The sequence below is a fragment of the Carya illinoinensis genome, chromosome 14 (genome assembly GCF_018687715.1).
Source record: "Carya illinoinensis cultivar Pawnee chromosome 14, C.illinoinensisPawnee_v1, whole genome shotgun sequence".
Lineage (NCBI taxonomy): Eukaryota > Viridiplantae > Streptophyta > Magnoliopsida > Fagales > Juglandaceae > Carya > Carya illinoinensis.
In genome coordinates, this window is record NC_056765.1 from 13,029,253 (window position 1) to 13,057,061 (window position 27,809).

The 27,809-nt window shown below is 37.4% G+C and overlaps 3 protein-coding genes and 2 pseudogenes across 3 annotated transcripts; 3 read left to right on the top strand and 2 right to left on the bottom strand.

The window, feature by feature from the left end:
- The first annotated feature begins 456 nt into the window (after positions 1 to 456).
- Positions 457 to 1,419, top strand: LOC122294595 (kiwellin-like). Its single transcript, XM_043103478.1, has one exon. The coding sequence runs from the start codon at positions 582 to 584 to the stop codon at positions 1,239 to 1,241; it is 660 nt and encodes a 219-aa protein (XP_042959412.1). The 5' UTR covers positions 457 to 581; the 3' UTR covers positions 1,242 to 1,419.
- Positions 1,420 to 2,410: 991 nt separating this feature from the next.
- On the bottom strand, positions 2,411 to 6,655 carry LOC122293583 (uncharacterized mitochondrial protein AtMg00810-like). The gene is made up of 4 exons (XM_043102129.1): positions 6,463 to 6,655; positions 5,905 to 5,991; positions 3,464 to 3,525; positions 2,411 to 3,364 (listed from the first exon to the last, which is right to left on the bottom strand). Exons 1-4 carry the CDS (start codon positions 6,653 to 6,655, stop codon positions 2,411 to 2,413), a joined length of 1,296 nt encoding a protein of 431 aa, XP_042958063.1.
- A 483-nt stretch (positions 6,656 to 7,138) lies between these two features.
- Positions 7,139 to 7,990, bottom strand: LOC122293584 (annotated as a pseudogene).
- Positions 7,991 to 15,355: 7,365 nt separating this feature from the next.
- Positions 15,356 to 16,105, top strand: LOC122293585. The gene has a single exon (XM_043102130.1). It carries the CDS (start codon positions 15,356 to 15,358, stop codon positions 16,103 to 16,105), a length of 750 nt encoding a protein of 249 aa, XP_042958064.1.
- Positions 16,106 to 16,595: 490 nt separating this feature from the next.
- On the top strand, positions 16,596 to 27,519 carry LOC122293346 (annotated as a pseudogene).
- The last annotated feature ends 290 nt before the right edge of the window (positions 27,520 to 27,809 follow it).

Consider the following 27,809-nt stretch of genomic DNA (forward strand, 5'->3'; position numbering starts at 1 on the left):
ACAAGGATGGAAAGTGTTGGATTCTGAACGCGTAGCCAGAATGACATGAAGTCAAGCTTGCCGGCCAGGTCCTGTGGAAACCAAATTAAGGACAAGGATGGAAAATGTTGGATTCTGAACGCGTAGCCAGAATGACATGAAGTCAAGCTTGCCGGCCGGCTAGCTCCAAGCCTTTCTTGTCGCATTAGATCCTGACTTTGAAAAACCTTAGCAAAATGATATCAGTTCAAGATCTAGCTAGCGTGTACTGAGTCTTGATTACGGTATTCAGAATTCTAGAAGTTGAAGAACAATAATTATAGGAGGATCATAATTATCAATTCACTTCTTCCGTGTTTAAAGGGTTACGTCTACAATTTTTAAGAGACCCAAGACTTCTACGTGACCATCTAGATCACCAGAGTTCATTTAATTCCAAGTCCTCCCTATTAGCTCATGCCAGCTGATAAATTCACACTAACGTTGAAAAAGGAACAAAGATCGAAGCATGCATGCGACCTTTATAAGTACATGTAATTAAGATGTATCACCAACCGTCTTCATTACAGAAATTCTGAATCTTCCTGTATCGATATTACATTATGTTCTCTCAAACCATGGTCAACCTTGTCTCACTCTTGCTCCCACTTTCCCTATTCATCAATATCATCTCCCTCCCTCTCCCTGCGCGAGCTATATCCTCTTGCAGTGGCCCATGTAATACTGTCGACGATTGTGACGGTCAACTCATTTGCATCAACGGCAGGTGCAATGATGACCCTGATGTTGGCACCCACATATGCGGAAACTCTGCACCTAATGGGAACAACAACTGCCAACCCTCGGGCACCTTGAATTGTCAAGGGACATCCTACACTCAGTATAGATGCTCGCCACCCGTGACGTCCTCCACGGCAGCCATTCTCACAAACAACGATTTCAGTCAAGGTGGGGATGGTGGAGCCCCATCCGAGTGCGACGAAAGTTTCCACAACAACTCAGAGCTGATCGTGGCATTATCAACTGGGTGGTTTAACGACAAGTCGCGCTGCGGTAGTTTGATCAGAATTATGGCTAGTAATGGGAGGAGTGTGGAGGCCAAGGTGGTAGACGAATGTGACTCCGTTAATGGGTGTGACGAAGAGCATGCAGGTCAGCCACCATGCAGGAATAATATTGTAGATGCGTCGGATGCTGTATGGAATGAATTGGGACTGAATAAAGACGTGGGTGAAGTGGATATTACTTGGTCTATGGCATAGTGATTAGAACTAAACTGGCTATGACTTGATAAGGACCAGATGGTAATAACATGATCACTTCATGTCTACTAATATGTAATAATTGGTCTCTCGTCACCCTTTAGAAAAATAGTGATATTAATATATTCAAGTAATTGATCTTGTATTTTTGAAAGGAAAATGTTAGTTTGTCTCCTCATTTTGCTTCTTGAATTTCATGCTCATGCATTTTATATTATTTCTTTTCTTAAGTTTAAGGAAGCGCGCGATTACTACTGTATTCGTATATATTTTTTTTAAAATGTTTAGAAATATTTAAAAGCAAAAAATATATTATGCCGCCAATGAGTAGCCTAATACGAGCCATTATTTTTTTGCACACCAGTGGGTCGGAAAAATATATTATTCGACATAAGTATTAAAGTAGATAAATGTATTATTCTTTAGAAATATTCATGATGTAGCCCAACTGATCAAAGAGAAACCATGAAACCTAATTAATCAAACATCCAAATTAGAAGTGACTTTCCAAATATTGTTCAAAACAACTTCCATATATATAGTCAGAATCATTCAAAATTAGCACAATGCTATTTCAGATAATTGAGGAAAAAAGAATGATACAAAAGAATAATGAATTAAACACGTACAACTGTTTTACAACCCAATTGATCATAAAGGGCACGATCGAGTACAAATTTATAACGTAGCAGCTGCTTGTGGTAATTATTCTCAATAAGATTTTATGAAGCGGAGGAAGATTTGGTCTCCAGCAAGGCACAAGTACTAAAACTATCTCAATTATAATGCTACTCTTCCATTATCAGCACCATTTGATTGTTGAATTATCGGATGCCCTATATATATATACTTCGTTAAATATATATATATATATATTGTGTAATGTGTAAACAAGCAAAGGGAAAATGAATAATCTGGAAGAACAGAGGAAAAGCTGAAGGTGGAAATGAAGAAAAATTACTTATGTTGTATTCCAAATAATTCGAAGTCACTATTCACCTAGTATTTATACTGTAAAATTATTTAATGAATATAAACAATTCTAGCTATATAACATGCTTTCAGACTATTTACAAATAAACCACTCTATTTTATTTTTGACACTTCCCCTCAAGATGGAGTGTATATTGTTATGCACTCCCATCTTGGAAAGAAGATAATTAAACTGATCAACTCCAAGAGCCATTGTCAAGATGATGCTTGGATGAGACATGTAGTGTTCTAAGGATCCCCAACTCAATTTTTTCTCTCACCAAATGACAATCAATTTCTCTATATTTTGTTCTCTCATGAAATACTGGATTGGCTGCCATATGCAAGGCAACTTGACTATCACAGAACAATAAGGCTGCTTGTTTATGATCAACACCAAAATCTTTCAACAAAGATATCAACCAAACAAGTTCACAACTTGTAGATGCAAGTGTCCTATATTCTGCTTCTACTGATGACTTTGAGATAGTTGTTTGCTTCTTTGACTTCCATGAAATCAAAGAATCAACAAGGAAAACACAATATCCAGTGACTGAACGTCGTCTGTCGGGGCAAGATGCCCAATTTGAATCACTATATGCTTTCAAATGCAATGATGAAGAAGTAGGAAAGAAGATCCCTTGATCTAGTCTTCCTTTGATGTACTTCCACACTTGATAAGCTACATCCATATGGCTTTGTGTAGGTTTGTCCATAAACTGACTCAAGATTTGGATTGAGTAGGCCGATAAATCTGGTCTTGTCATAGTGAGATACAACAACCTACCTATCAATCTGCTGTAGCTTGTTGGATCATCAAGAAAAACTGCATCTGATTGTCTAAGCTTCAAGTTAGAAATCATTGGGAGCTTGACTGGTTTTGCACCAAGGTAACCACTATCATTCAGAATATCAAAGGCATAATGCCTTTGAAAAATAGAAATACTCTTGGCTGATCTAGCCACTTCAAGTCCAAGAAAATATTTCAGTAAACCAAGCTCTTTAATTCTGAATTTAGTGTATATCAACTCTTTTATTTCTATCACCTGTTGTGGGTTATTGCTAGCCACTATAACATCATCAACATACACTAATAGTGCTAGGAAGGTACTGCCAGTTCTTCTAGTGAAGAGGGAATAATCATTCTTGGACTAAACAAAACCAATTTCAAGAAGAAAACTGGACAGTGTATTAAACCTTTGTCTTGAAGCTTAATTCAAGCCATAAATGGACTTTTGTAATTTGCAAACACGTGTCTCCCCCTTGCTGCCATAACCAAGAGGCAACACCATGTAAACCTCCTCAAAAAGATCTCCATGCAAAAAGGCATTATTTACATTAAGTTAATGTGAATGCCAATGATGAATAGATGCAAGGGCAAGAAGGTAGCGAATGGTAGTGAGTTTAGATACAGGAGCAAAAGTATTCAAATAGTCTAAACCTTCAATTTGAGTGTATCCTTTAGCCACAAGTCTAGCTTTGTACCTTTCAATCATGCCATTTGCCTTAGATTTAATTTTAAACACCCATTTGCAGCCAATATGATGTTTACTAGGAGGTAAATCAGTGAGAACTCAAGTGCTAAAATTGGATAACTCAGCAGATAACTCATTTGCCTCAAGAGCAGATAACTCAGCAGACATGGCATCCCTCTACTGAGGATATTGCATAGCTTGGTGGTAAAATTTAGGTTCAAAAGAGGATGAAACAGAAATAGAGAAGGCACGATGAGAGAGACACAAGTTATCATGGGAAAGAACATGAGATAAAGGAAATGAAATACCTGAATTTGTAGAGGTTGCAAACATGGAAGAAACTGAATGGGCATGAGAATTAAGTGGTAAGTCATAATGGTACTGCTAAAGATAAGATGGGGGGTTTCTAACTCTAGTTGATCTTTGAACAGTAGGAGAAGTAGGTGCAGCAGGAGGTGGTGAAGAAGAGATAGGAGGGACATGAGATGAAGAGGGAGGAGGGGGAAAAGAATTTGGAGTAGGATCAGAAAAGAAAAAGGGAGAACAAGACCAGTATCATTGGTTTGATGAGAAGAAGAGGAATGAGATGTAGCTTTGAATGGAAAAAGTGATTTATAAAAGCTGACATCACGAGAAATAAAACTGGTATGAGATTGAAGGTCAAGAAGCTTGTAGCCTTTGACTCCATATGGATAACCAAGAAAAAGACACTTACAAGCTCTTGAATCAAACTTTTGCTTTGGGGAAGTGATGGTTGCATAGGAAAGACAACTAAAGACACACAAATGAGTGTAAGAGGGTATATTTGAAAAAGAACTTGATATGGACTTCTGTTAGAAAGAAGTGAACTGAGGGTTCTATTTATTAAATATGCAACTGTAAAAACACAATCTCCGTAAAAGGTTAAAGGTAAATGTGCTTAAAAACGAAGGGCTCTAGCAACTTGTAAAAGGTGCTTGTGTTTATGCTCAACAATGCCATTTTGTTGTGGTATATAAGTACAACTATGTTGATGAATAACACCATGAGAGCTATAAAAGTCAGGCATGTTAAATTCTTGGCAATTATTTGATCTTAAAATTTTTATATTGGCATTGAACTGAGTATGGACAAGAGCAAAAAAAAATTCCAGAAGCAAGCATCAACTTTATTTTTCATGAGAAAACCCAAGGACAACGACAAAAATCATCTACAATGGTAAAAAAAAACCTAAACCCTTCCATGGTAGCAATGGAAATATCACAATGAACTATTTCAAAAATAGATGAACTAAGTGACTCACTTAGTGGAGAAGGCAGATGTTGCTGTTTAGCAAAATGACAAATATCACAGTGAGTGTGTGATGAAACAAAAATTGAAGGATAAGAATTATGTAAAAGAAGCTATTTTGAAGCTGGTACATGTCTTAAACGATAGTGCCAAACATCAAAAGAAGAACAATTTTTAGTAGAGGAAACAAAGGAAAGAAGGGAAGGTGAAGTAGTACGTTGTGACTTGGATGATGCCATGTAATATAAGCCATTCTCCAGTTTACCTCATCCAATTGTCTTCCAAGTATGTAGGATCTAAACAAAACAGCGTTGAGCCAAGAAAAGAGCACAACAATTGAGTGAAAAAGTTAGTTTGCTAATGGAAATGAGATTGAAAGTAAATGATGGGATACAAAACATTGGTAAGGATTAAGGAATCAGTGAGGGCTATAGTGCCAATGTGAGTTACAATGACCTTTAGGCCACTAGGAAGATTAAAATGTGTACGTGATTCTTGAGTTAAAGAGGTAAAATATGAGGTGGAATTTTTCATATGGTCAATTGCCCCTGTATCTAAAATCCAAGGAACATGGTTTGAAGGTGGATTAGATAAACATGTAGAGAATGAAAAACGATTGAAATTGTGAGGTGAAAATACTGAATGAGATAGATCAACTGTCATTTTGGCAGCAATGTGAGAAGTGGTGTTGTTGAGTTTGTCTTTGGGAGAAGTGGAATTAATTAAGGAAACCAGTTGCTAGTACCACTCTTGTGTGATAGGTATCTTAGGAACTTCACTAAGCTCCTCCTATGAGGAAATGGCAGTAGCTTGATTGGCAGATGCAAATTTTGACTTAGGCTTTATGAACTTGAAGCTAGGTGGAAATCCATGAAGACGATAGCATTTGTCTTTGGTATGACCAATCTTTTTTCAATAGCTACAGATTTGTTTCTCTCTAGTCTTACCAGATTGTTTAACATCATTAGAACGATTGGCTAAAGCAGCAACATCAGGTAGCAAAGCAGAAGTGAAAATGCCTTGTTGATTTTCTTCTTGAAGGATTAATGAAAAAACCATGTTAATGGAATGTAAAGGATCCATTAACAAAATTTGGCCACAGATAGATTAATAAGACTCATTTTGACCCGTTAAAAATTTCATCACATATTCCTGGTGCTGATAATCAAATGAGGTTCTTAGGGCACCACAAGAATAGCTTGGTAGGGGTCGATCATTGGTCATTTCATTCCATAAACCTTTGAGATGAGTAAAATAATTGCTTATTGACATCTAATCTTGAGCTAACGAAGCTATGGATTTTTGCAATTGAAAAATTCAAGGTCCATTCCCTTGAGGGAAACGTTCCTTCAAATCGCTCCAAACTTCTTTAGTAGTATCAATAAAGATGATACTTATAGCAATTTCTTTGAAAACAGAGTTAAGCTGCCAAGAGAGAACTAGATTATTACACCGAGTCCATGAAGAATATTGTGGATTTGATGAATTAGTAGGGATCAGAATACTTCCATCAACAAATCCAGTCTTAATGTTTGTAGTAAGGGCCATTAACATAGAACGGCTCCAAGTGTTATAGTTGTCTCCATAGAGAAGTTGAGAAACAAGAATCATACCAAGATAGTCGTCGTGATGTAAGAAATAAGGACTGGTGGGATCCTCAGAGGGGTTGAACAAAGAAGAGGAAGTGGAAGACGCCATTGATTAGAGACGCAGCAGCAAGAAAAGAGAATCTGGAAATTCTTTGATACCATATAAACAAGCAAATGGAAAAGGAATATTCTGGAAGAACAGAGGAAAAGCTGAGGGTGGAAATGAAGAAAAATTACTTCTGTTGTAATCCAGATAATTCAAAATTCACTATTCACATAGTATTTATGCTATTACAATTGTTTAATGTTATATAATTGGGTGAATATCATGCTTTTAGACTATTTACAAATAATCCACTCTACTTTATTTCTAACATAATGCACTGCAAACATATAATTTTTTTGTAAAAATAAAAATGGAAAAATATGGTTAGAGAGAGAGAACATGAGGTTCCATGACAACAATTCTTTTAGGAACAATCGACCCTTGCAAACGGTGCATAGTCGACTGATGTCAGCCGTTATATTAAAAAAAAAAGAAAAATGCTGAAAGATGAAATGTGGTCTATCTTCTTCATTTGTGTGGTTTACATTATGCTTTGAAATGAAGTGAAAAAAATGGATCTTTGCATCGCAATTTTTGGCTTTGTCGTCTATAAGCAAACGGATAAGAGCTTCGTGTGGGTCTTCTTTCTTCCTTCATCGCAACCTTAATCCTCCCCTTAGCCTTAACCTCGTCATGTGGGACCTCTTTGTGCGCATACACTACGTCACCACCTACCGCCTTGGCCAACTCGGCCAAAACTGTCTCAAGCTTCCCAATCCTCACCACTAGATCCAACCCTTTTGCCTAGAGATTCTTCTTGAGATTAGAGGCTGATTCAATCAAGAATGAGGTGCGGTATGACCTGGTCTTATCAAGCCTAGAAGATGAATTTTTGTGATCTCTAAGGTCGAAGCAATAGACGGGCAAGATTAACATGGCCTTGTTGCTCGCGGTGTTGAGGCACTCATTGTGGTGGATAAAAAGATCATTGTGGAACCAAACGATGGCAACTCAATGAATTCCAGCCCCTTTCGAAGGGTCAGAGGGGTGGCGAGGACCGAGAGAAAGTGGGTTTTAGAGAGGATTGACCGAGATTGTGGACTTGAATGAGAGGTTGGAGGAAGAGGGAGAGGTGGAAGTGGCAGTGACAAAGATGTGGGCAAGAGAGGAAGCTTGGGTGGGGATCTTAACCTTGCTTTTTTGGTGAGAAAATAAGGAGTAAATCTTGGGTTGGAGAGAGAACGGTGTGGGGAGAATTGTATTGAGAGAAAGAGAGAGTGAAGTAGTGGCAAATGGGGGTGAGGTGATTTGTTCCTTTGATGGCACAATGACAAGTGCTTTCTGTTCTTCTAATGATTTCGCTTTTGGGTTTTCAAGGATTTGGGTTTTGGGATCCATTTGATACTGGTTATGGAGTAGAATAAGAACTGGAGCTAGGTTGCAGCGAAAGAAATGGCAAGTCTCCTCCTCAGGTTCAATTTGCTCTTATTTGTTGTAATCGATGTGGTTACGTGGGAGTTTGCTGAGGTTGTTCAGTTAGCCATGCAAAACGGTGCCCTTTTTGTTTTTCCATGTAAGTGCCATTTGCTCCATGCTTGCACCAGCCAACTACCTGTAGCTTTTTTCCCATGAGAATATGCATTGCCTTTACTTCCTTTTCTGTTTTTGCTAAATGAAAAACCCAAGGACCACATTGACCTCAGTTAGGGGGTTGTTACTTGGACTGGATCGTACCAAGGTGCCAGTTCCAACCAGTCAACATTGATCTCGGCCCCTTGCTCAAGATGGGCCAATTTGATTGGTTTGGATTAGACTTTAGGCCTTGGTTTACTATTGGGCCCAATTACAACCCAAAAAGTCCAGCAAGCCCCAATGACAATTGCTAAAAGAAACCAGTGAAACAAGAGACATAGAACTGTGAGTTGCCAATATGCTTAGATGACTCATGAGATTCTTGGACATGGAGAAAGTCGGAGCTTCCAGCTTATGAAATAGGTTTACCATTTGCTCCCTAATGGTGTCCAATGTCCATTTGAACTAAATAGGGTGTCTACAACATCTCAACCTCAACCTTCGATTGTTGGGTATTATATAGAATAATGTTAGGTATAGTAATAAGTTGTATAAGTACCGCATACTCATTTTAAAAAAGAGTAGAGTTTACTATTAAAAAATTAATTTTTTCAATTTAATATTTATTCACTTTTTTTCAAAAAAGGAGTTTGTAGTGGCACTCCTACAACCATGATTGCTTCTCCATTTCTGCTAATTCTATGTTCGTTACCAAGCACCACTGCAACCTAATTTGTATGTAGTCTCTAAGAGGTGAACGATACATCTCTCTCCACTTGGTTTCTATCATTTTCACACCACTTTAGCTAGTCACTCGTTCTCACTGCATCAAAAACTCATTGAGAGAGCAAATCTAAAGGAGGAAATGCAAGAAAACAAGTGGAAAGAAATAAATACAGGTCACCGCTTTCCCGTTTCTTCGTCTATTGGTTCCATTTGTTTTCACTGGATAGTTGTTTACAGTTCTCCTGCAAATATTTCTGTGCAAACGGATTTTTGTTGCATCTATGGCCTATAAAATATTTACGTGATAATTTTAACAAATTAGGATTATATTTGCTAGCCTTTTTGTTGGTGCATTTTCTTTTGCATAATAAGTTTAATTTGATCAAAACAATTTTACGTAAATGATTTAGGAGGTGATGTTTGAAAAATGTGATGAGATGAAAAATCTATTAATAGTAGTGAAATAATTTTTGAATATTGGTGAAATGGTTTAAGTTAAAATGCTTGATTTGTGTTTTTGAAAAATGAGTAAGAAAAAGTTGAATAAAAATATTATAAAATTAAAATATTTTTAAAATGTAATTTTTAATATTATTTTTGTTTTGAAATTTGGAAAAGTTATATTGTCTTTTGTGTTTTGTTTAGAAGTTTGATAAATTTGTGCTGATTAATTAATTAAGTAATAATTAGATAAAAAAAATTGAAAATTTGAAATTGAAAAATATTTGTGTTTGGCAAAGAAATTATTAGAAATTTTGAAATGAGATGAGATGTGATGGTTTGTGTTTCCAAACAATCCCTTATTGTTTATTGTTCTACCAATAAAAAAAATAATCAATTTTTATTGTTCTTTCGGGTTGCCATTTTGAAGAGGATATCGCTATTTTAAATTAGCAAAAGATGTCATTAATCTTTTCTGAGGTAGTTGCCATTCTACAATGATTTTTTCGTTTTTGTTTGAATGAGCAAGAAAACATTACAAGCAGTAGTTGAGATTGTTTGCATTCTTTTTTAATTGGCTGTTAATTTGCTTCAATCTAATCTACTTCTGGTTTTGTACGTTTGCACATGATGATTTCTTGATATTTTTATGTTTGAATTTTGGGCATTGGTGATATCATGAAGTTGTTTCAACTTTTTAATTAACACTAACCCCTACCAATACATTTTTTCCCTCTATCTATGTTAATTACTTGGTTCAGTCATTTGATCTTCTTAATTTTCTTGAATAAAATTGTATCTTGATATATGGAATCATGGATTGAGAATTATTACTGTCTTTTAGATGAAGATAAATGATTTTTAAAAAAAAAATTGAAGTTTTCATATATATGTGTGTGTGTGTGTGTTTAAAACTTGTATTGAGAAGTATTATTTAAATTTTCAAATATGTATGTATGTTTTTAAAATTATAGCTTTATTATTTTAAAATATAATTTTTCTATATTTATAAAATTTAATTTATGCATATAACGAACGATTATTTCTAAATGGTATATTAAAACATAGTGATATATTTTTATTCCAATATCTCAACTCGAATAGTCGCAAAAACTTAATTCAATGCACTTGCCAAGATCTTAGTTACACATAATTAATAGTATTAGAGACTTAGCACTATGTGGAACATTCGATGGATTTGAAAGAATTAATGTGTGAGATCATGCCACTTAAGCAAAACTATATTCCATCCGACCAATCAAATTGTGCCAAACCTAATCAAATTATGTAAAATTCAAACATCGAATAAAAAATTAATATTTTTAATAATGTGACACTACCATATTAATTAATTGCAAAATTATTGTACAATAGTTGTATAAATATCATTATTCATTTAAATTATATATGAGCAATGCTAGATATTGTACAAAAGTGTGAGAGTCACTCGCATTTTCTTTTTTAAAAGTGGAATCCACCATAAAAAAATAATTTTTCTCATGTAACTCCTATATGTACCCACTTTTTTCAAAGACATAGCGTGAGACTTGCACACCCTAAAACTATATTTGCCAAAATTGTTCAACCTAACGTCATGGAGATAGAATCATATATTATAAATGAGAAACAGCGTACTTATAGGAATCAACAAGGAACTATCACACCTATGTAAGGGACTAAGGCTCACAGAGGAGGAACAACAAGAAATACTCCTTCCGAAGGAGGAGCTGTTGCTTGCACAAGACATCAGTAACTTGTGTCTTGCTGCACTGGTTGTATTAGATAGGGAAGTAAATAAATGGGCTTTCAAAGCAACTATGACCAGGGTCTGGAATGCCCAAGGGGGTCTCTCTTTCAAAGACTTTGGCAGAAACAAATTCCTCATTGAATTCCACAGCCTTTCTGTGAAAAACAAGGTACTAGCTGGCCGACCATGGTCTTTTGATAAAAGTTTGATTTGGCTCCAAGAGTGCAAAGGCAAACTAGCTTTAAAAGACATCCAGTTCTCGTTGGAACCTTTCTGGATTCAACTACATGACCTCCCTTTTGCAGGCTTAAATAGAACTATGGGTGAGAAATTGGGAGCCAGTGCTGGTAAGGTCCTTACAGTAGATGTTGATGGAAAAGGAAGAGCATGGGGGGGAGTCCTGCGGGTAACGGTGCTTCTCAAAATTTCCAAACCATTGGCAAGGGGAAGATTAATAAATGTGGAGAACAATCGTGTCTGGATTCCCTTCAAATACAAAAGACTCCCTTCTTTCTGTTATCTCTGTGGTACTATTTTACATACTCATTCCAGTTGTTCTAGGCAGGCCTTAGATGAAAGTTTTCAAGCTTCATCTCAAACCCAATACGATTCTTGGCTTAGAGCCACTACGGCTCACAAACCACCAAACCACCAGTCTCAGGCAAGTAGTGCAGTTAAGAGGGTCTCAAGCAATGGGCGGCGTGGTAGCTCTGATGATCAAAGTGAAGATTTTGGCGGGAACAGCTACTCTCGAAAGTCAAATGATATCCAGGGTATAGTCCCAAATGATCGTGTGTTCTTAGAGGGTGATGTGGAAGAGGTAAGGGGGGTTGGTAACTTTTAGTCTCAAAGGTACTATGTCAACTGTCAAAGGTCAGAAAAGGAAAAATCTCCTAGCCTCGAGGTGCCTGATGCAGTAGCTACCAAAACCATCCTTTCCAATGACCAGACAAACTCCCTGGCAACTGAGACCAACATGCCTCTTGCAGTAGAAACCCTACAAGTAAGTCCCTCTCCCCATAATACCCAGATAGACCCAAAGCTACAAATAGTAAGCCCCCTTTTGTCAAACTGGAAAAGGAAAGCTCGTGGCAAACCCAACCCGAGTGATGGCACTTCTCTGTTTCCCCCCTCCTCTAATCCTGTCACTAGTAAGAACAAAAAAAGAAACTCACCCCTATCTACTAAGCCCACGAGGTCCTAAAAAGGACTCAAACAAAACAATAAGGCAGAGGCTGTTCAGCAGCCTTGCCCATCTCCATGAATGCCCTGTGCTGGAACTACCGAGGGCTTGGGAACCCTCGGACAGTTAGAGAACTCCACATGCTAGTGAGAGATAAGTCCCCCTCTTTGGTTTTCCTTATGGAAACCAAATGCATAAGAGAAAAAATGGAAACCATTAGAAATAAACTAGGCTATGACTGTAGTTTTATTGTGGAATGCATTGGACGAAGTGGAGGCCTAGCCTTCTTTTGGAAGCATCAAACTCAAGCTAATCTGGTTTCTTATTCCCTCAATCATATATCTCTTCAAGTGCAAGTCCATAACTTTCCAAATCACCTCATCGTCACTGGATTCTATGGTCACCCTATAACAGCAAGAAGAAAAGAAAGTTGGGCCCTTCTTAGACATCTAAAAGTTGACCAAAACACTCCCTGGCTGTGCATGGGAGACTTTAATGAAATCACCTCTCATGGTGAAAAATGGGGTGGTCTTCCCAGACCTTTCAAATAGATGGAAGACTTCAGACAATTCCTTGCAGAATGTAAACAATCGGGAAGGAATAAATTTTACTGAGGAAAGATTGGATAGGGGACTAGTAAACTGTGTGTGGCATGATTTATTTGAATCAAATTCAGTCACCATTTTACCCACTATATGTTCTGATCATAACCCTCTCTATATCTCAAGCAAGGCTTCTGAGTTTACCCCTTGCACCCACAAAAAAATCTTCAGGTATGAGGCCTCTTGGGCTAAGCAAGAGGAGTGTGTGGCAGTGATTAAAAGGGCCTGGCTAGGCTCACTCAAAACTGATTCAAGGGTAGATATCACAAGAAGGGGTATCGAAAAATGTAGATTCCAATTGAGAGAGTGGAATAACATCTCTAGAAAAGTTCACCATCAGGAAGTAACCCACAAGAGTGAACTCTTGAGAACCCTGCAAGCTTCCAACACTGGCCTGGATAACACTCTAATCCATTCTTTACAGAAGGAGTTGGATTCTTCCCTAGAGCAAGCTGACCTGAAGTGGCGTCAAAGATGGCTCCAAGATGGTGACAGGAACACCAGGTACTTCCATAAATGTGCCTCGGTTAGAAAACAAAAGAACATAATCCAGAAACTCCATACTGAGGAGGGCCAAGTTTTGACATCACCTGAGGATATAGGGACTGAATTCCAAGCTGTTTTTATGGACCTTTTCACATCATCCAATCCCAATGTTCCCAACTCTATAATGGAAGCCCTCAATGCCAAAGTCACCCCTGAAATGAACCTCTCCCTCACTAAGGCATACTCCAGATAGGAGATTGAGCTGGCTATCCATGATATGAATCCATTGGGTTCACCTGGCCTAGATGGCTTTCCAGCAATCTTCTTCCAAAGTCACTGGCTCATGGTTGGCAATGATGTAATAGTTGCAGTACTAGAGCACCTGAACACAAAATCTGGTTTTCAAGCTATCAATCACACCTTCATAACCCTTATTCCAAAGAAGAACTCTCATCTAAAGGTCACTGATTATAGGCCTATTAGCCTTTGTAATGTGTACTACAAGATCATAGCTAAGGTCCTTGCAAACAGATTAAAGTCCATCTTGCCAAAACTAATCTCAAACACCCAAAGTGCTTTTGTTCCAGGAAGAATGATCTCAGACAACACTATAGTGGCTTATGAACTCCTGCACTCAATGCAAAACAGAAGGAAGAATCACAAAGAAGCTTACATGGCCCTCAAGCTTGATATGAGCAAGGCCTATGACAGACTAGAGTGGTACTTCATTCATCAAGTGCTTCAGCAGATGGGCTTTGACAGAGAGTGGACTGATTTGATCATGAAGTGTATAGGAACAGTGACTTACTCAATCCTTGTCAATGGCATCCCTCAACCAACCTTCAAACCTTCAAGAGGAATACGCCAAGGAGACCCCATTTCCCCATACTTATTCATTCTGTGCTCAGAAGTCCTCTCCTTGGCACTGAACTTGGTTGAACAACAGGGCTCAATTTCTGGTTTCCCTCTATCTAGAGGCTCTTTAACAGTCAATCACTTATTTTTTGCAGACGATAGTCTGGTCTTCTGCAAGGCACATCAGTAGGAGTGGACCAATCTTCAACTCATCCTCAATTCTTATGAAGAAAGTTATGGTCAGAGACTCAACTTGGATAAGTCCTCAATTTATTTAAGCAAGAATACAAGCCAAGTAGCCCAAAATTCCATACTGAACTTGGCTAGGATAAAAGCATCGGGCCCTTTTGAAAAGTACTTGGGACTACCTTCTTATGTGGGCAAGAATAAGGGCAGAGCTTTCACTCCCATCTTGAACAGAATCAAAGCTCAAATGAGCAGTTGGAAAACAAACCTTTTGTCCTCAGCCGGGAAAGAAGTCTTGCTGAAGTTAGTTATTCAATCCATTCCCACGTATTGCATGGGAATTTTCCTAATTCCCAAAGGAATACTGAGAAACATTAATAAGCTGATGCAATCTTTCTGGTGAGGGATAAGAAACCAGAAGTCTAAAATGCACTGGCTTAGTTGGAAAGGCATTGGTAAGGGCAAGCAAGAAGGGGGTCTGGGGTTCAGAGATTTTGAAGACTTCAATAAAGTCATGCTAACCAAGCAAGGGTGGAGGCTGCTCATCAACACCCAATCTCTAGCTTCCCGAGTTCTTAAAGCCAAATAATTTCCCTCAAGTGATTTTCTGTCAACAAGAGTCAGAAGGGTTGATTCTTTTGTGTGGAAAAGTATAACAGCAGTTAGACCACTGTTAGCTGAAGGCCTCCATTGGAAGATAGGAAATGGCAACTCAGTGAGAATTTGGTCACACCGTTGGCTGCCCACCCCTACTTCTTTCAAAGTTCAATCCCCTCCCAAGACTCTCAACATAGATGCTACAGTGAACTTACTGATAGATCAAGATACTCTTTCCTGGAATCTACCTCTCATACAGAGTATTTTCTTTCCTAAGGAGGCAGCAATTGGCAGCAATTATATCCAAGTTACATGTCAGTCCTTGCAATAGCAATGATAGACTTTCTTGGAGGTGCACCACAAAAGTCATGTTTTCAGTGAAATCAGCTTACCACCTCCAAGTTTCTATACATGACAGCAAGAGTGGGCAAGGCTCTCGACCTTCTAACCACGGGGTTCTTTGGAAACTATTATGGAAGCTTAAAGTGCCAAACAAAGTCAAAATGTTCCTATGGAGGGTAGCTAAGGACATCCTTCCCACTAGAGCCAATTTGTATAGAAGGAAGATCATTGAATCTCCTCTATGCCCTATTTGCCACTCCTTTCCAAAGACCACAGCTCATGTGCTTTGGTCATGCAGAGCAGCTCAGGATGTTTGGAGCCATAGCTCGAAAAGACTTCGAAAGTGCAGGACAGAGGAACAACCTTTCCATGAATTGCTCACAGACCACCTTTCCCTACTCCCTGCTGAGGAACATGTTGAACTAGTTCTCACAGCCACTGAGTTGTGGCATAGGAGGAAAAAATTCATTTTTGAGTCTAGCTTCACCTCCCCTTTACAGATCTCAAAGATAGTCTCCACAAGGAAGAGTGAACTAGAGGAGCTTAATAGTCAACCACAGGAGCAATCCCTCTCAACCCGTGTACCAGTCAAGTGGTGCAAGCCCCCTACCAACTTCTACAAAATAAATTGGGATGTAGCTATTGACAGAGTGAACTGCATGGTGGGAATTGGAGTGGCTGTCAGAGATTGGGATGGTCTTGTTACAGGCACCCTTAGAAGTCCTAGAAACTCCTTCCCGGATCCTCTTCTGGGAGAAGCCTTAGCCACCCTATGAGCTGTACAGCTTGGTCTCGAGATTGGTCTCCACAATGTCATATTTGAAGGTGACTCAAAACTGGTGGTTAACGGGATCACCAATTCAGCTGAGGATTGGAGTACTGCTGGCCTGATCTTTCTTGACATAAAGAAACTCTTAGCTTCTTACCGAACCTGGTCATTTCGGCATGTACCTAGGCAAGTAAATGCAGTGGCACACAACCTAGCTAAGAGCTCTTTAGATCTTAGTGAGGAGTCTGTTCTTGTAGAGGATTACCCTCAATGCATTTGTAACCTTCTACGTTGAAATATGAATATGAAGTTCCCATTTCAAAAAATAAAACAAGTTTAATAAATAAATATATACATATATATTTAAATATATGAGAGCAATTAAATATAGCATAGGAAGCTGTCCATGTTGAGTTTTGTCCTTTTGGGGGCATGGAGAAGATTAGTCAAAGCATATATGCTAAGGATGGAAGGGACCACTTGAACTCAATGCCATTCATTGCAACCCTATCCTCCCTACTTCCATTAAAGGAACTTATTGCTTCTTAGGATTGAAACTGCTTGAGAAGCCTTATTTTTCATTGTAATTCTCACTCAGAAACTTCACTATGTCCAGTGTGTTCCACCATCATTATACATAAATAAGGTAAGAATTATATTCATCCATTCAATGATATGAAGCATATATAATATATGTTAATAGTCATTGCTTTAATGGTGGAAAGAGCTTTGGACACCAAAAAGGAATAGAAAGTATGCAGTTAATGTTGCTCACCCTATCTTTATTTTCTAATCAGAGAAAATTATTTGTTGATAGCAATCAGATTTCGGCTACTTTTACTAAAGGGGGAAATTTTTTTTTCGCATGCCGTATTCTATTTATTCCCATCCCCAAGGTCAAAGATTCCAAGGACGGTAGCCAGAGGAAAAAAGAACAAAGTACATGGATTATAGATATATTTTGTTCATGATTCCATATACATCACCTGGCTTTGACTGGCATCCTGAATTGTAGTGTTTTTTGTGTGTTGAGTTTCTGGGCACACACACTCTCTCTCTCCAGCTCTCTCTCTCTCTCTACAGCACTTGTTCTGCTCTTGGTCTTGGGGCATCTACTGCTCTTCTGGATAAATGTAATGAACTGTGAAGTAGTCCCAGGTTTGGTTCCCCCTCATCCTAGCATGTTCTTGTCTATGTGAGTACTGTGCGTGCTTCATTGTTGAACTTCTGCTCCTAAACTCAAGAAAAAGTAAATGAATAATCTTTGTCTCCATGTTGGAAAATTTCATCAATAATTTCCAATAGCATCTTTGGAGTGTACAGGCTGATCCTGAATCCTGGTATGCGAGTGGTTGATATAACATGTTCAGAGAAAAAAGGAAAGAAAGAAAGGAAGGAGTTGTTGAGAAATAACTGGCTAAAACCACGTATATTTCAAGGTTTTGGGTGAAACTGATGTCCTAAGACATTCATATTCCTAGGATTTTTATCTGTCTAACACCATCTATGTTTCATCTATTGCCTCTGTATATTCTTAATCTTTGTGATTAGCCTCACATTATTGCATAGTTTGTGAAAAGGGTTTCTTGGTAAATTTCTGGAATCCAAGTAAGCCAAGATAAGTAAGAATTAAAATTCTAAAAAAGCTTCAAACTTCCTTTCCTTTTAAGCAGAATTGTGCCTATGCATCAGAGTGCAATGGTTAAGCAGAATGCCTCCGGCTAAATTGCTTCATTAATCTGGAGTAGGAATTTTGTTGAAGTGAGCCTAATAAGCCACAAAAGCTGTACAACTTATCATTTTTGTGAAGAAAATTAATGCATTTCATGGTTGTTGTTTAGTGCACTTCTAGCTCAAATTCAAGGTCTGGGTTGATCAGTTTTTACCAAATCCCTTGGAAAGAACAAGCAAACACAAGAAAGTTTCTGAAAAATCATGGCAGAAGGTGATAAATATACGAAAGATGGGACAGTTGATCACCTTGGAAATCCGGCTGACAGAAGTAAAACTGGAACCTGGAAGGCCTGCCCCTTCATTCTAGGTAATCCATCTCCTAACACAACTAGTGGGAACTCATGGTGGAAATAAGATGTTCATCAATTTCAGCTTTCATCAACAGGAAATGAATTTTGTGAACGGTTGGCGTACTATGGGATGAGCTCCAACTTTGTGCTTTATTTTAAGAACCAACTCCACCAGCACAGTGCTACTGCCACAAGGAACAACTCAAATTGGAACGGAACATGTTATCTCACCCCTTTGATTGGGGCATTTCTTGCTGATGCCTATCTTGGAAGATATCGGACTATCGCCTATTTCTCCATTATCTACGCTATTGTAAGTTTGGTTCACATGAAAGTCTTAAGCACAGTAGCTCATGTAGCCGTGAGTCAAACTGGTGGAGCACATTCTCAGTTTAACACACCACCATGGGGAATCTGAAATTAGGAATGATTTTACTTCTGGTAGCATTTGATAGATATCTTCTTAATAAGAACATTAAGAATTGATGAAGAAGCACATAGAAATGGCCAATTAAAAAGGAAATCAGATAGATTTGTTCTTCCTGCATTACACTTCTAAACGCCCCTTCTTTCATCTACTCTATCCAGGCTTACAATCTATGTCTATAAGTTCATGGTTTTCAAAGCAATAGCATCTGCTCCTGTTGAGATACGTCTTCCATTTATGTGTGAAATGATCATATATTTAAAAGAATTTGTAAGGCGATAGAGTTTTTAAGAGCAAGAACACTACGCCTTCTTTCATGCATCTATATCATTCGTCTACTTTCATTTATGTAATATTTTCGAAGCAAAAGTTTAGCTCCTTTTGGGCCATGTCATCCATGATTCGGGTGACTGGTAATACATAATTCAGATTCCCCACATGTTTGACCTCAGTTTTCAGAAAAGCTCATCTATGAGTTGCGTGTTCTTGCTCATCAAGTGATGAACTGTTTGTAATTTACCCAGGGAATGACGCTTTTGACACTCTCAGCATCAGTCCCTGGGAAAGCCCACATGTTATGGAAAAGGTAATTGTCATGCGACAGGTGCACAAACTGCAGTGTGTTTTGTGGCACTTTACCTGATTGCACTGGGCACTGGTGGGATTAAGCCTTGTGTCTCATGTTATGGAGCTGATCAATTTGATGATAATGATGAGGTTGAGAAGAAAAGTAAAGGTTCTTTCTTCAATTGGTTCTAGTTTTCGATCAATACCGGTGCTCTCATTGCTATTTCTGGGCTGGTCTATATACAAAACAATGTGGGATGGGGATTGGGCTTTGGCATCCCAGCAGTGGCAATGGCAATCGCTGTATTGAGTTTCTTTTCAGGTACTCGATTGTATCGGAACCAGAAACCTGGCGGTAGCCCTCTGACACGCATCTGTCAGGTGGTAGTGGCATCGTTGAGAAAGCGCAAAGTTGAGGTACCTGCTGACAAGTCCCTCTTGTATGAGACTACAGATGGAGAATCAACTATCACAGGAAGCCGCAAGCTTGATCACACAAAAGATTTCAGGTTAGTTTGTAAGACTTGTCAATGAGAGCTAATAGACAAGGATAAAGAAATTAGTTCTCTGCACTTTCATGGATTTGTCCCAGTGTAGAAAGACCTCTAGTCCACCTCGGTCAGCAAAACTTGGGAGCAAAATCTGCTTGTCCCTTTAGTTTAACAGGATTTTAATCTTAATTCATTACCCGACTCAAGCAACATATCTTCAAGAAAGAAAGCTAATAGCATAAGAATCCCAATTTCAATATCTATTATGTAATCATTTAATGGTTCAAAGTCACAATAACATCCCATAAAATCAGAAATAATATGTTAGGATTCATATCCATAACTTTTACAAAGTCACCCACATTACAATCCGATTTCTGGAAATAAAAAATAACAAAAATAAATAACAAAACTATATATAATAGCCCACGATTCTTTTGGACAAATGTAAGTAACAGTCCTTTTTCTTTAGTTGGGTGGGTTCAGTTCTCATTTTTGTCAGCTTACCCTGAATTAGTCTATATCTTTGTCCAATGTTGTATGAGTTCCTCTTCGCAACGGTCGGTCTGAAGTTGTGTGTTTAACAGCCCCCAATCAACATAAGACACGTATGATCTTACACAAAACAGAAAATACTTGATCTCATATGATTAAAACTCTCTTAGAAAGAACTTCGATTCCTCCAAGACCATCTGTCTTCCCCCATGCTGATGGCCTTCTATGCATATGCCGTTCACAGTATTTCTAATCCAGCAGCACATTCTTAATTTCTTACCACACCTTCATTTCATCCCATTGGTTCTTCTACACCTTCCTGGCCATCATGGTCTTATTGTCAAACCCCTGAGGACTAAAAGAACCTATAGGCTATAACTGAACAAAATCAACTAAAAGAAACTCGTTGATTTCGGGGATCTCATTGTACTTGTAGTAAAGGAAGACGCCATACTGGTCTTGACCTTGGTCTTCGGCTTGGGTCTTCGCCATTGCTAGGTTTTGTTTGGGGTTCCCTTTGAGTTGCAGATGATTCTGGTTGGGGGAGAAGGTGGGAGTGGAACTATCCTAGACTCATTGAGCCGAATATAATTTTTTATGGGCTTTTTCTTGTCCCTTTTCTATTTAGCAAAATTAAAATAAAAAAAATCAGAATTTAAAATCCATGGAGCAGCAACAGAGGGGAGCATCAACAAAAGGTCTCTATGGTGAACGACGAACGGCAATGGCAACGACTAACGAAGAGGAGGAACAAAGTGGGTGTAGATCTAACTCAATTTTTTCAGTGATCGATTTCGACTGGTGTGAGCCTTGGCGGAAGAGGGAGAGAAGAAGGCTTCAATGGAAGAGGGAGAGGAGGAAGGTTCGAAGGTGGATTTTCACAGAATGAGAAATGGAAGATTCAGTGTAGATAGGTTCATGGAATGAGAAATGGAAGAGCTACGTGGCAAAATGTAATTGGAGGGCTGTTATTTGAGCTTCAACAAATGGACCGGCTATAAGATATTCTCATGTTGTATTCTTCAGTTTCTTTGACAAAGCGGCAGTCGAGGTGCCAAAAGATCACATAAAAGACTCACCAAATCCATGGACACTTTGCACAGTAACTCAAGTTGAGGAGCTGAAAGCTATTATACGGCTGCTGCCAATATTAGCCACAGGTATCATAATCTCCGCTGCCTACAGTCAAATGTTCTCCCTATTCGTGTTGCAAGGTGAGACCATGGATCCTCATGTTGGCCCAAGCTTCAAAATCCCATCTGCATCTCTGTTAATCTTCGACGCCCTTAGTGTCATTTTTTGGGTCCCAATCTACGATCGAATTATTATCCCATTAGCTCGGAAATACACTGGTCACAAAACTGGCCTAACTCAGCTCCAGAGAATAGGCATTGGCCTCTTCATATCCATCTTATCCATGATATGTGCAGCATTTTTGGAGCTTGTTCGGCTTCAAATGGTTAGAAGACACGACTACTACGAACTTGAGCACATCCCCATGTCCATATTTTGGCAAGTTCCTCAGTATTTCCTCATAGGTTGTGCAGAAGTTTTCACCTCCATTGGACAGTTGGAACTTTATTACGAACAAGCACCTGATGCCATGAGGAGCCTGTCCTCTGCTCTCTCATTGACCATTGGGGCTCTGGGGAACTACTTGAGTTCTCTGCTTGTAACCATTGTTACCACAGTGAGTACTAAAAACGGAAAGCTTGGATGGATACCGGACAACTTGAATTATGGTCATCTCCATTACTTCTTTTGGCTCTTGGCTGTGCTGAGTGTGCTGAACTTGATAGCTTTTATCTTCATTTCAAAATGGTACACATACAAAAGGACAGCGGGAACTCTCCAGTGATCGGATACTCTGGTTGTCGAAACACTAGTATATATATACAATCAGCTTTATGAGTATTATCTCCTTATGCATGCAACACAGTTGGAAGTATATTCAAGCATAACAGTCTTATTTTTTCTTTCATCAGAAAATGCAACAATGAAGCGAATAGGATGAAAGAAAAAAGTGAACTGCAATATAGATTAAGAAAATTTTCTCGCTTCGTAAATCAATGTACCACAATAACTATATCTGAACTGTTAGAAAACATAGCGGAATACCTCAAGCACAACTTTTTGAATTGCTCCACAAGTTTATCCAGTATGAACAAATAGTCTAGCAAGCTTCAAATGTCTTCTCTTAGTGGTGAAGTGTACTACATAGAATAAACTGAAGTAACACTCAACAAATCCAAAGCCTAAGTACTTTTTCAAGAGAGAGACTTTGTGCCTTTTTCAAATTACCAAGAATCATCTGGGGCTATATATAGCCCTCCCTGTGCATCTCATACGGCTAACCTTAAAGACCCGCCTTTATGCACTATAATGAAGTGCCAGTTGTTGGGAAATAAGGAATTGAAAAGAGAATCTGAGAAATTTGTAGGATTTGAGGCGTATAAAAATACTGTCTTTAAGACGATACTTGCCCCCACTCAGTCAAAGTTTGCTAATAGGTTCCTAGCAAATCGTCCAGGATACAACAAAGCCTATAACTCTACAAATAGCAATTTTGGAAAGTTCTTGAATTTCTATGCCAAAGTCTGAAACTGGGATGAAGAAGAAGAAGTACGTCTCGCACAGATATGCTTTATAGACTTGAAGAGATGCCTGTGAAAAATCACATCTTTTTGTAACTTAACCATTTGAAGTATGTTTAAATAATATAACGGTTACACTTAAACTAAAGTGATGTGCCAGCCTAGTGGTTGAGATGCGTCTCTTTCCCAACCTGTGCGAATCCCACTAGCCTCCAAACGCCTTTTCATTTTATTTTCCATAGCTTCTCCCACCAGCCTCCAAACGCCTTTTTATTTTATTTTTCATAACTTCCTCTGCTTGGTTCACACATATTTTTAATAATTTCACAAACTTTCTTCCTTCAATATTTAAATATATATTGCGACCTATTCCAACAATCCCCCACTAGGTTGTAATATATATTTTATATTCAATTTCAATATTGATATTATCATGCATAAAAGAATGTATCTTTCGACTTAAACCTTCTTTTAGTGTGATTAATTCAAGGTTCTGAAAAGTAATTGGTGCCCTAGGCTTAAATCAGAACTTTTTTAACTCAAAACCAGAAATAACACACATGAGAATATCTTAATTTACAATAGAGGTTCATAATTATTAGCACTATTGTGGCCTTGTGCTACACCCTGGTTTAATGAACATTTACAAAAATAAACCCAAATTTCTTGTTAGAAGCTGCACCACTTCTATGTTCATATAGGTGAAGTTCATTTTATGTCCCTGTTACCAAGACACTTCTATATTTGAACTTCATTAAGAGTAAAACTCATCCTCCTTGATCATAACAGTCAGCACTGATCCATCCTGAATGAGACTTTGTTATTACAGTGCTCAACTAATCACAAATCAATAACTTGTTATTACCCATTAAACTCTTTTTCAGGTTAAATATGAAAAAAAAAAAAAATTGTGTTACCATTATTGGTGATTTTGTTGAAAGGGTTTTAGTCCCATTCCAATGGATGTAACCCTTATCAATTCTCGTGGTAAACCTTTGCAAAAGGGTCTGCCAAGTTACAACTTGATCTTACATAGACAATCGTTATAATTCCATCAATTATTAATTGTCTAATATAATAATGTCTTAGACTTATGTGTCTAGATTTTCCATTGTACACTTTATTGTATGCTCTAGACATAGTAGCTTCACTATCACAATGCAAGGAAATAATTGTCATAGGTTGTGGCCATAACTTTATATCCAACAACATATTCCTAAGCCATTCTGCTTCTTTTCCTATTGCTGCTAATGCTATAAACTCTGATTCCATTGTGGAATGAGAAATACTTGTATGTTTCTTTAATGCCCAAGAAATAGCACCTCCACCAAGGGTAAATATCCAAATAGACATGGATTTACTGTCACTTGTGCTAGTAAACCAACTAGCATCTGATTATCCTTCTAGTACAGTGGGAAACTTTGAATAAAAGAGGCCTAAGTAGATGGTTTTCTTTAAATATCCAAGAACTCTACTAATTGCTTTCTAGTGATCTTACTAGTGTACCTAGAAAGTTTGCACACTGCAAAGGCAATATCTGGTCTGGTACAATGCATAGCATACATCATGCTGCAAATTACACTAGCATACTCAAGTTGTGCTATTGCCCTTCTATTATTCTTACTTAACTTTACACTAGAGTCATATGGTGTATTTGCTTCTTTTATTCCTAGATGTTTGAATTTAAGAAGCACTTTCTCAATATAATGAGATTGAGTGCATAACCATTACTATGTTTTTTCACTTTGATTCCCAAAATAGTATCTACTTCATTAAGATCTTTCATCTTAAACTTTGAAGTCAAATACTTTTTAGTTTCACATATGCCTTTCATACTAGTTCCAAAAATTAGCATGTCATCAACATAAAGACAAATAATAACACCATAATCTTCAGTAAATTTGGAATAAATACACTTGTTAGCACTATTGTGTTTAAAACCATCATATAAAATAACAGAATCAAACTTGGCATGCCATTGTTTTGGTGCTTGTTTTAAACCATTTAATGACTTAACTAATTTACATACTTTCTTTTCATTTCCAAGCAGAACAAATGCTTCAGGTTGTTCCATATATACTTCCTCATCAAGATCACCATTTAAGAAAGCAGTTTTTACATCTATTTGATATACATGTAAGTCATATATAGATGCAAGAGCTATAAGTACACAAATTGATGTGATTCTTGCCACTGGAGCATAGGTATTAAAATAATCTATTCCCTCCTTTTACCTAAAGGCTTTTGCAACTAACCTTACCTTAAAAGTTTGGACTGATCCATTAGAATTATACTTCCTTCTTAATACCCATTTGTTACCAATAGTTTTTTAACTTGGAGGTTGATCCACTAACACACATGTATTATTAGATAATATTGAGTCCATTTCATCATTTATAGCTTCTTTCCAAAAAGCTACATCTCTAGAAGACATGATTTCATCAAAACTTTTTGGATCATCCTCTGTGTTAAGAACAATGGGAATTTTATTAAGGACTATGTTTATGTTTCCTTCCACAAGAAAGACTATAGCTTGAGATGAGATAAAGTCAGGAACAAAATTCTTTTCTTTTCTAACTCTCTGACTTTTTCTTTGCTCTACTGGCAAATTAGTAGACTTTCTCTTATTTTTATTTAGAGAAATACTTGAATTAGAGTTAGATACTTGTGTTTGATTAGGTTATGAAACATATTCGGTATCATTAAAGAAAATGACTCAACAATATAAGAAGAATGTGTAACATCTTTATTCATAATATTGAGTTTGAACATCCCATCACAAGAACATTCCTTTCCAACAAATACCCCATTTTTTGACAAGATCAACTTATCAAATTCAAGGACAGCTTTTATGTCCTTTTTACATAACAAATTGGTAGATACAAGTTTCTTTTTAATATTTGGGACATGAAGAACATCGGTTAAAATCAATTTCTTCCCAGAAGTAAGCAACATCTCTACATTTCCTCTTCCATGAACTTGAATAGAATTGTGATTTCCCATAAGAACTTCTTGGCCATCAGTAGCCACGACATAGTACTTGAATTGTGTTTTCTCATTGCACACATGCACAGTAGCACCAGAATCAAACCACTAATAAGAGGAATTCGTAGTAGAAGCGAAATGCACCTCAGTTATCATGCCAATTTGCTTTTCTGTTACCATCGCAATAATTTCTTCAACTACATTTGCCATGTTTGAACTACTATCATTTTCTTTCTTCTTATTCTTTAAAAATCTGCATTCACAAATATCTTGGCCCTTTTTTCCATAGTTCAAACATGGCCTATTTTTCTTGTCTTTGTTGGTCGAATAATTCTTCTTTGTCTTAAGATAATTCTATTTTCTGTCATCTCCCTTGTGAATATTGTTAACATTCACTTTAGAATCAAAATGATTGTCATCATGAATTCTACTCTCTTCTTCAATTCTTAGATGTTTTCCAATTTGCTTTAAAGTGAGTTCTTCTGTCATATGCAAAAGCTTCTTCTTATAGTTATTCCAACTTGGTGGACGTTTTACAATAATTGCTCCCACTTGGAAAGAATCAGGAATATTAATTGACAGATCACGAAGTTTGTTGACCAAAACTGGCAACTCATGCACTTGGTCTAAGACAGACAAATTATCAACCATTTTGAATTCAAACTACTTCAAAATTATGAATTTATCAGTACCTAATTTTTCCTTCTTATATTTTTCTTCTAGAGCATTCTACATTTCTCTAAGAGACTTAATAGCAGTAAAAGGATCATATATATGATCAAAAAGAGTATTGAGAATGTGACCTTTGCAGACAAGTTCATCCTCTTCATGTTTCTTCCTCTCTGCATTAACAGCTTTAGTATCTTCAAGAGTTGGATTAGAAATTGGCTGTAGACTTGGATCCAAAACATAGAAACTCTTTAGTGCAGTGAGAAGAAACTTCATCTTGTCTTGCCAGCGTGTGAAATTGGTTCCATCAAATCTATCCAATTTCACAAAATCTTGATTCATGGCTTTGAAAGCTGTTGCATCAGATCCTCATTCCATTGTAATATCATCTTAAAATTGTCGGGAAATAAGGAATTGAAAAGAGAATTTGAGAAATTTGTACACTTTGAGGCATATAAAAATACTGTCTTTAAGATGATATTTGCCCCCACTTGGCCAAAGTTTGCTAATAGGTTCCTAGCAAATCGTCTCCAGGATACAACAAAGCCTATAACTCTACAAATAGCAATTTTGGAGAGTTCTTGAATTTTTATAGCAAAGTCTAAAACTGGGACGAAGAAGAAGTTTGTCTCGCATTGGTATAGATCTACTTTATAGACCTGAAGAGATGCCTGTGAAAAATCGCATCTTTTTGTAACTTAACCGTTTGAAGTATGTTTAAATAATATAATGGTTACACTTAAAACTAAAGTGATGTGCCAGCCCAGTGGTTGAGACGCGTCTCTTCCCTAGCCCGTGCACTGGTTTGAATCCCACCAGCGGGGCGGGGCTCCATCTTACATGAACATTTACTGCAGCCTCAATGCTAAACAAAGCACTTCAAATTACAGGCAATGAGTAGCTCTTTTCTTGCTATGCCTTTTGAACAAGTTGCTCAGATATTGTAATAAGACTAAGAATCTCATATGCATCATCTATATAGAAAGTGATAGATTTGCTACAAAGTGAAACCATTAAGAAAGCCAAATCACTTTCTTGCAGGATGCAACGGGTACCGATTTTGGAAAAAATTTAGGATCAAACTGGTATGTACCTGTTTTGCATTTTTCAAAACTGATTACACACCGATTACCCTCCTAAATTGATAATCCCGTTTTATAGATTGTCTGTCCAGTTCGTTCAATTTTCCTATTTTAATGTACTATATTATATATTATATAATATAGTACATTATAGTATATAATACTTTAGTGATAATATATTGTAGTATATTATAATATATATTATAATTGTATTATAGATTATAGTGATATATTATAATATATAATATAGTGATATATTATTGTATATTATAATATATAGTGGTTAGTATTAGTATAACTATCAATATGCACATGTACAATTGATTCGGGTCCCCTGTTCATTCAAATTTCTATTCTGGTGACAGACGAATCTCAGG

Coding starts and splice junctions, on each gene's coding strand:
- LOC122294595 (XM_043103478.1), top strand. CDS start 582: ATGTTCTCTCAAACCATGGTCAACCTTGTCTCACTCTTGCTCCCACTT.
- LOC122293583 (XM_043102129.1), bottom strand. CDS start 6,655: ATGGCGTCTTCCACTTCCTCTTCTTTGTTCAACCCCTCTGAGGATCCC. Junction 5,992..6,462: donor GACTGGATTTGTTGATGGAA/GTATTCTGATCC, acceptor TAATCCTTCAAG/AAGAAAATCAACAAGGCATT. Junction 3,365..3,463: donor GCAGCAAGGGGGAGACACGT/GTTTGCAAATTA, acceptor GGTTTTGTTTAG/TCCAAGAATGATTATTCCCT.
- LOC122293585 (XM_043102130.1), top strand. CDS start 15,356: ATGTTTTCAGTGAAATCAGCTTACCACCTCCAAGTTTCTATACATGAC.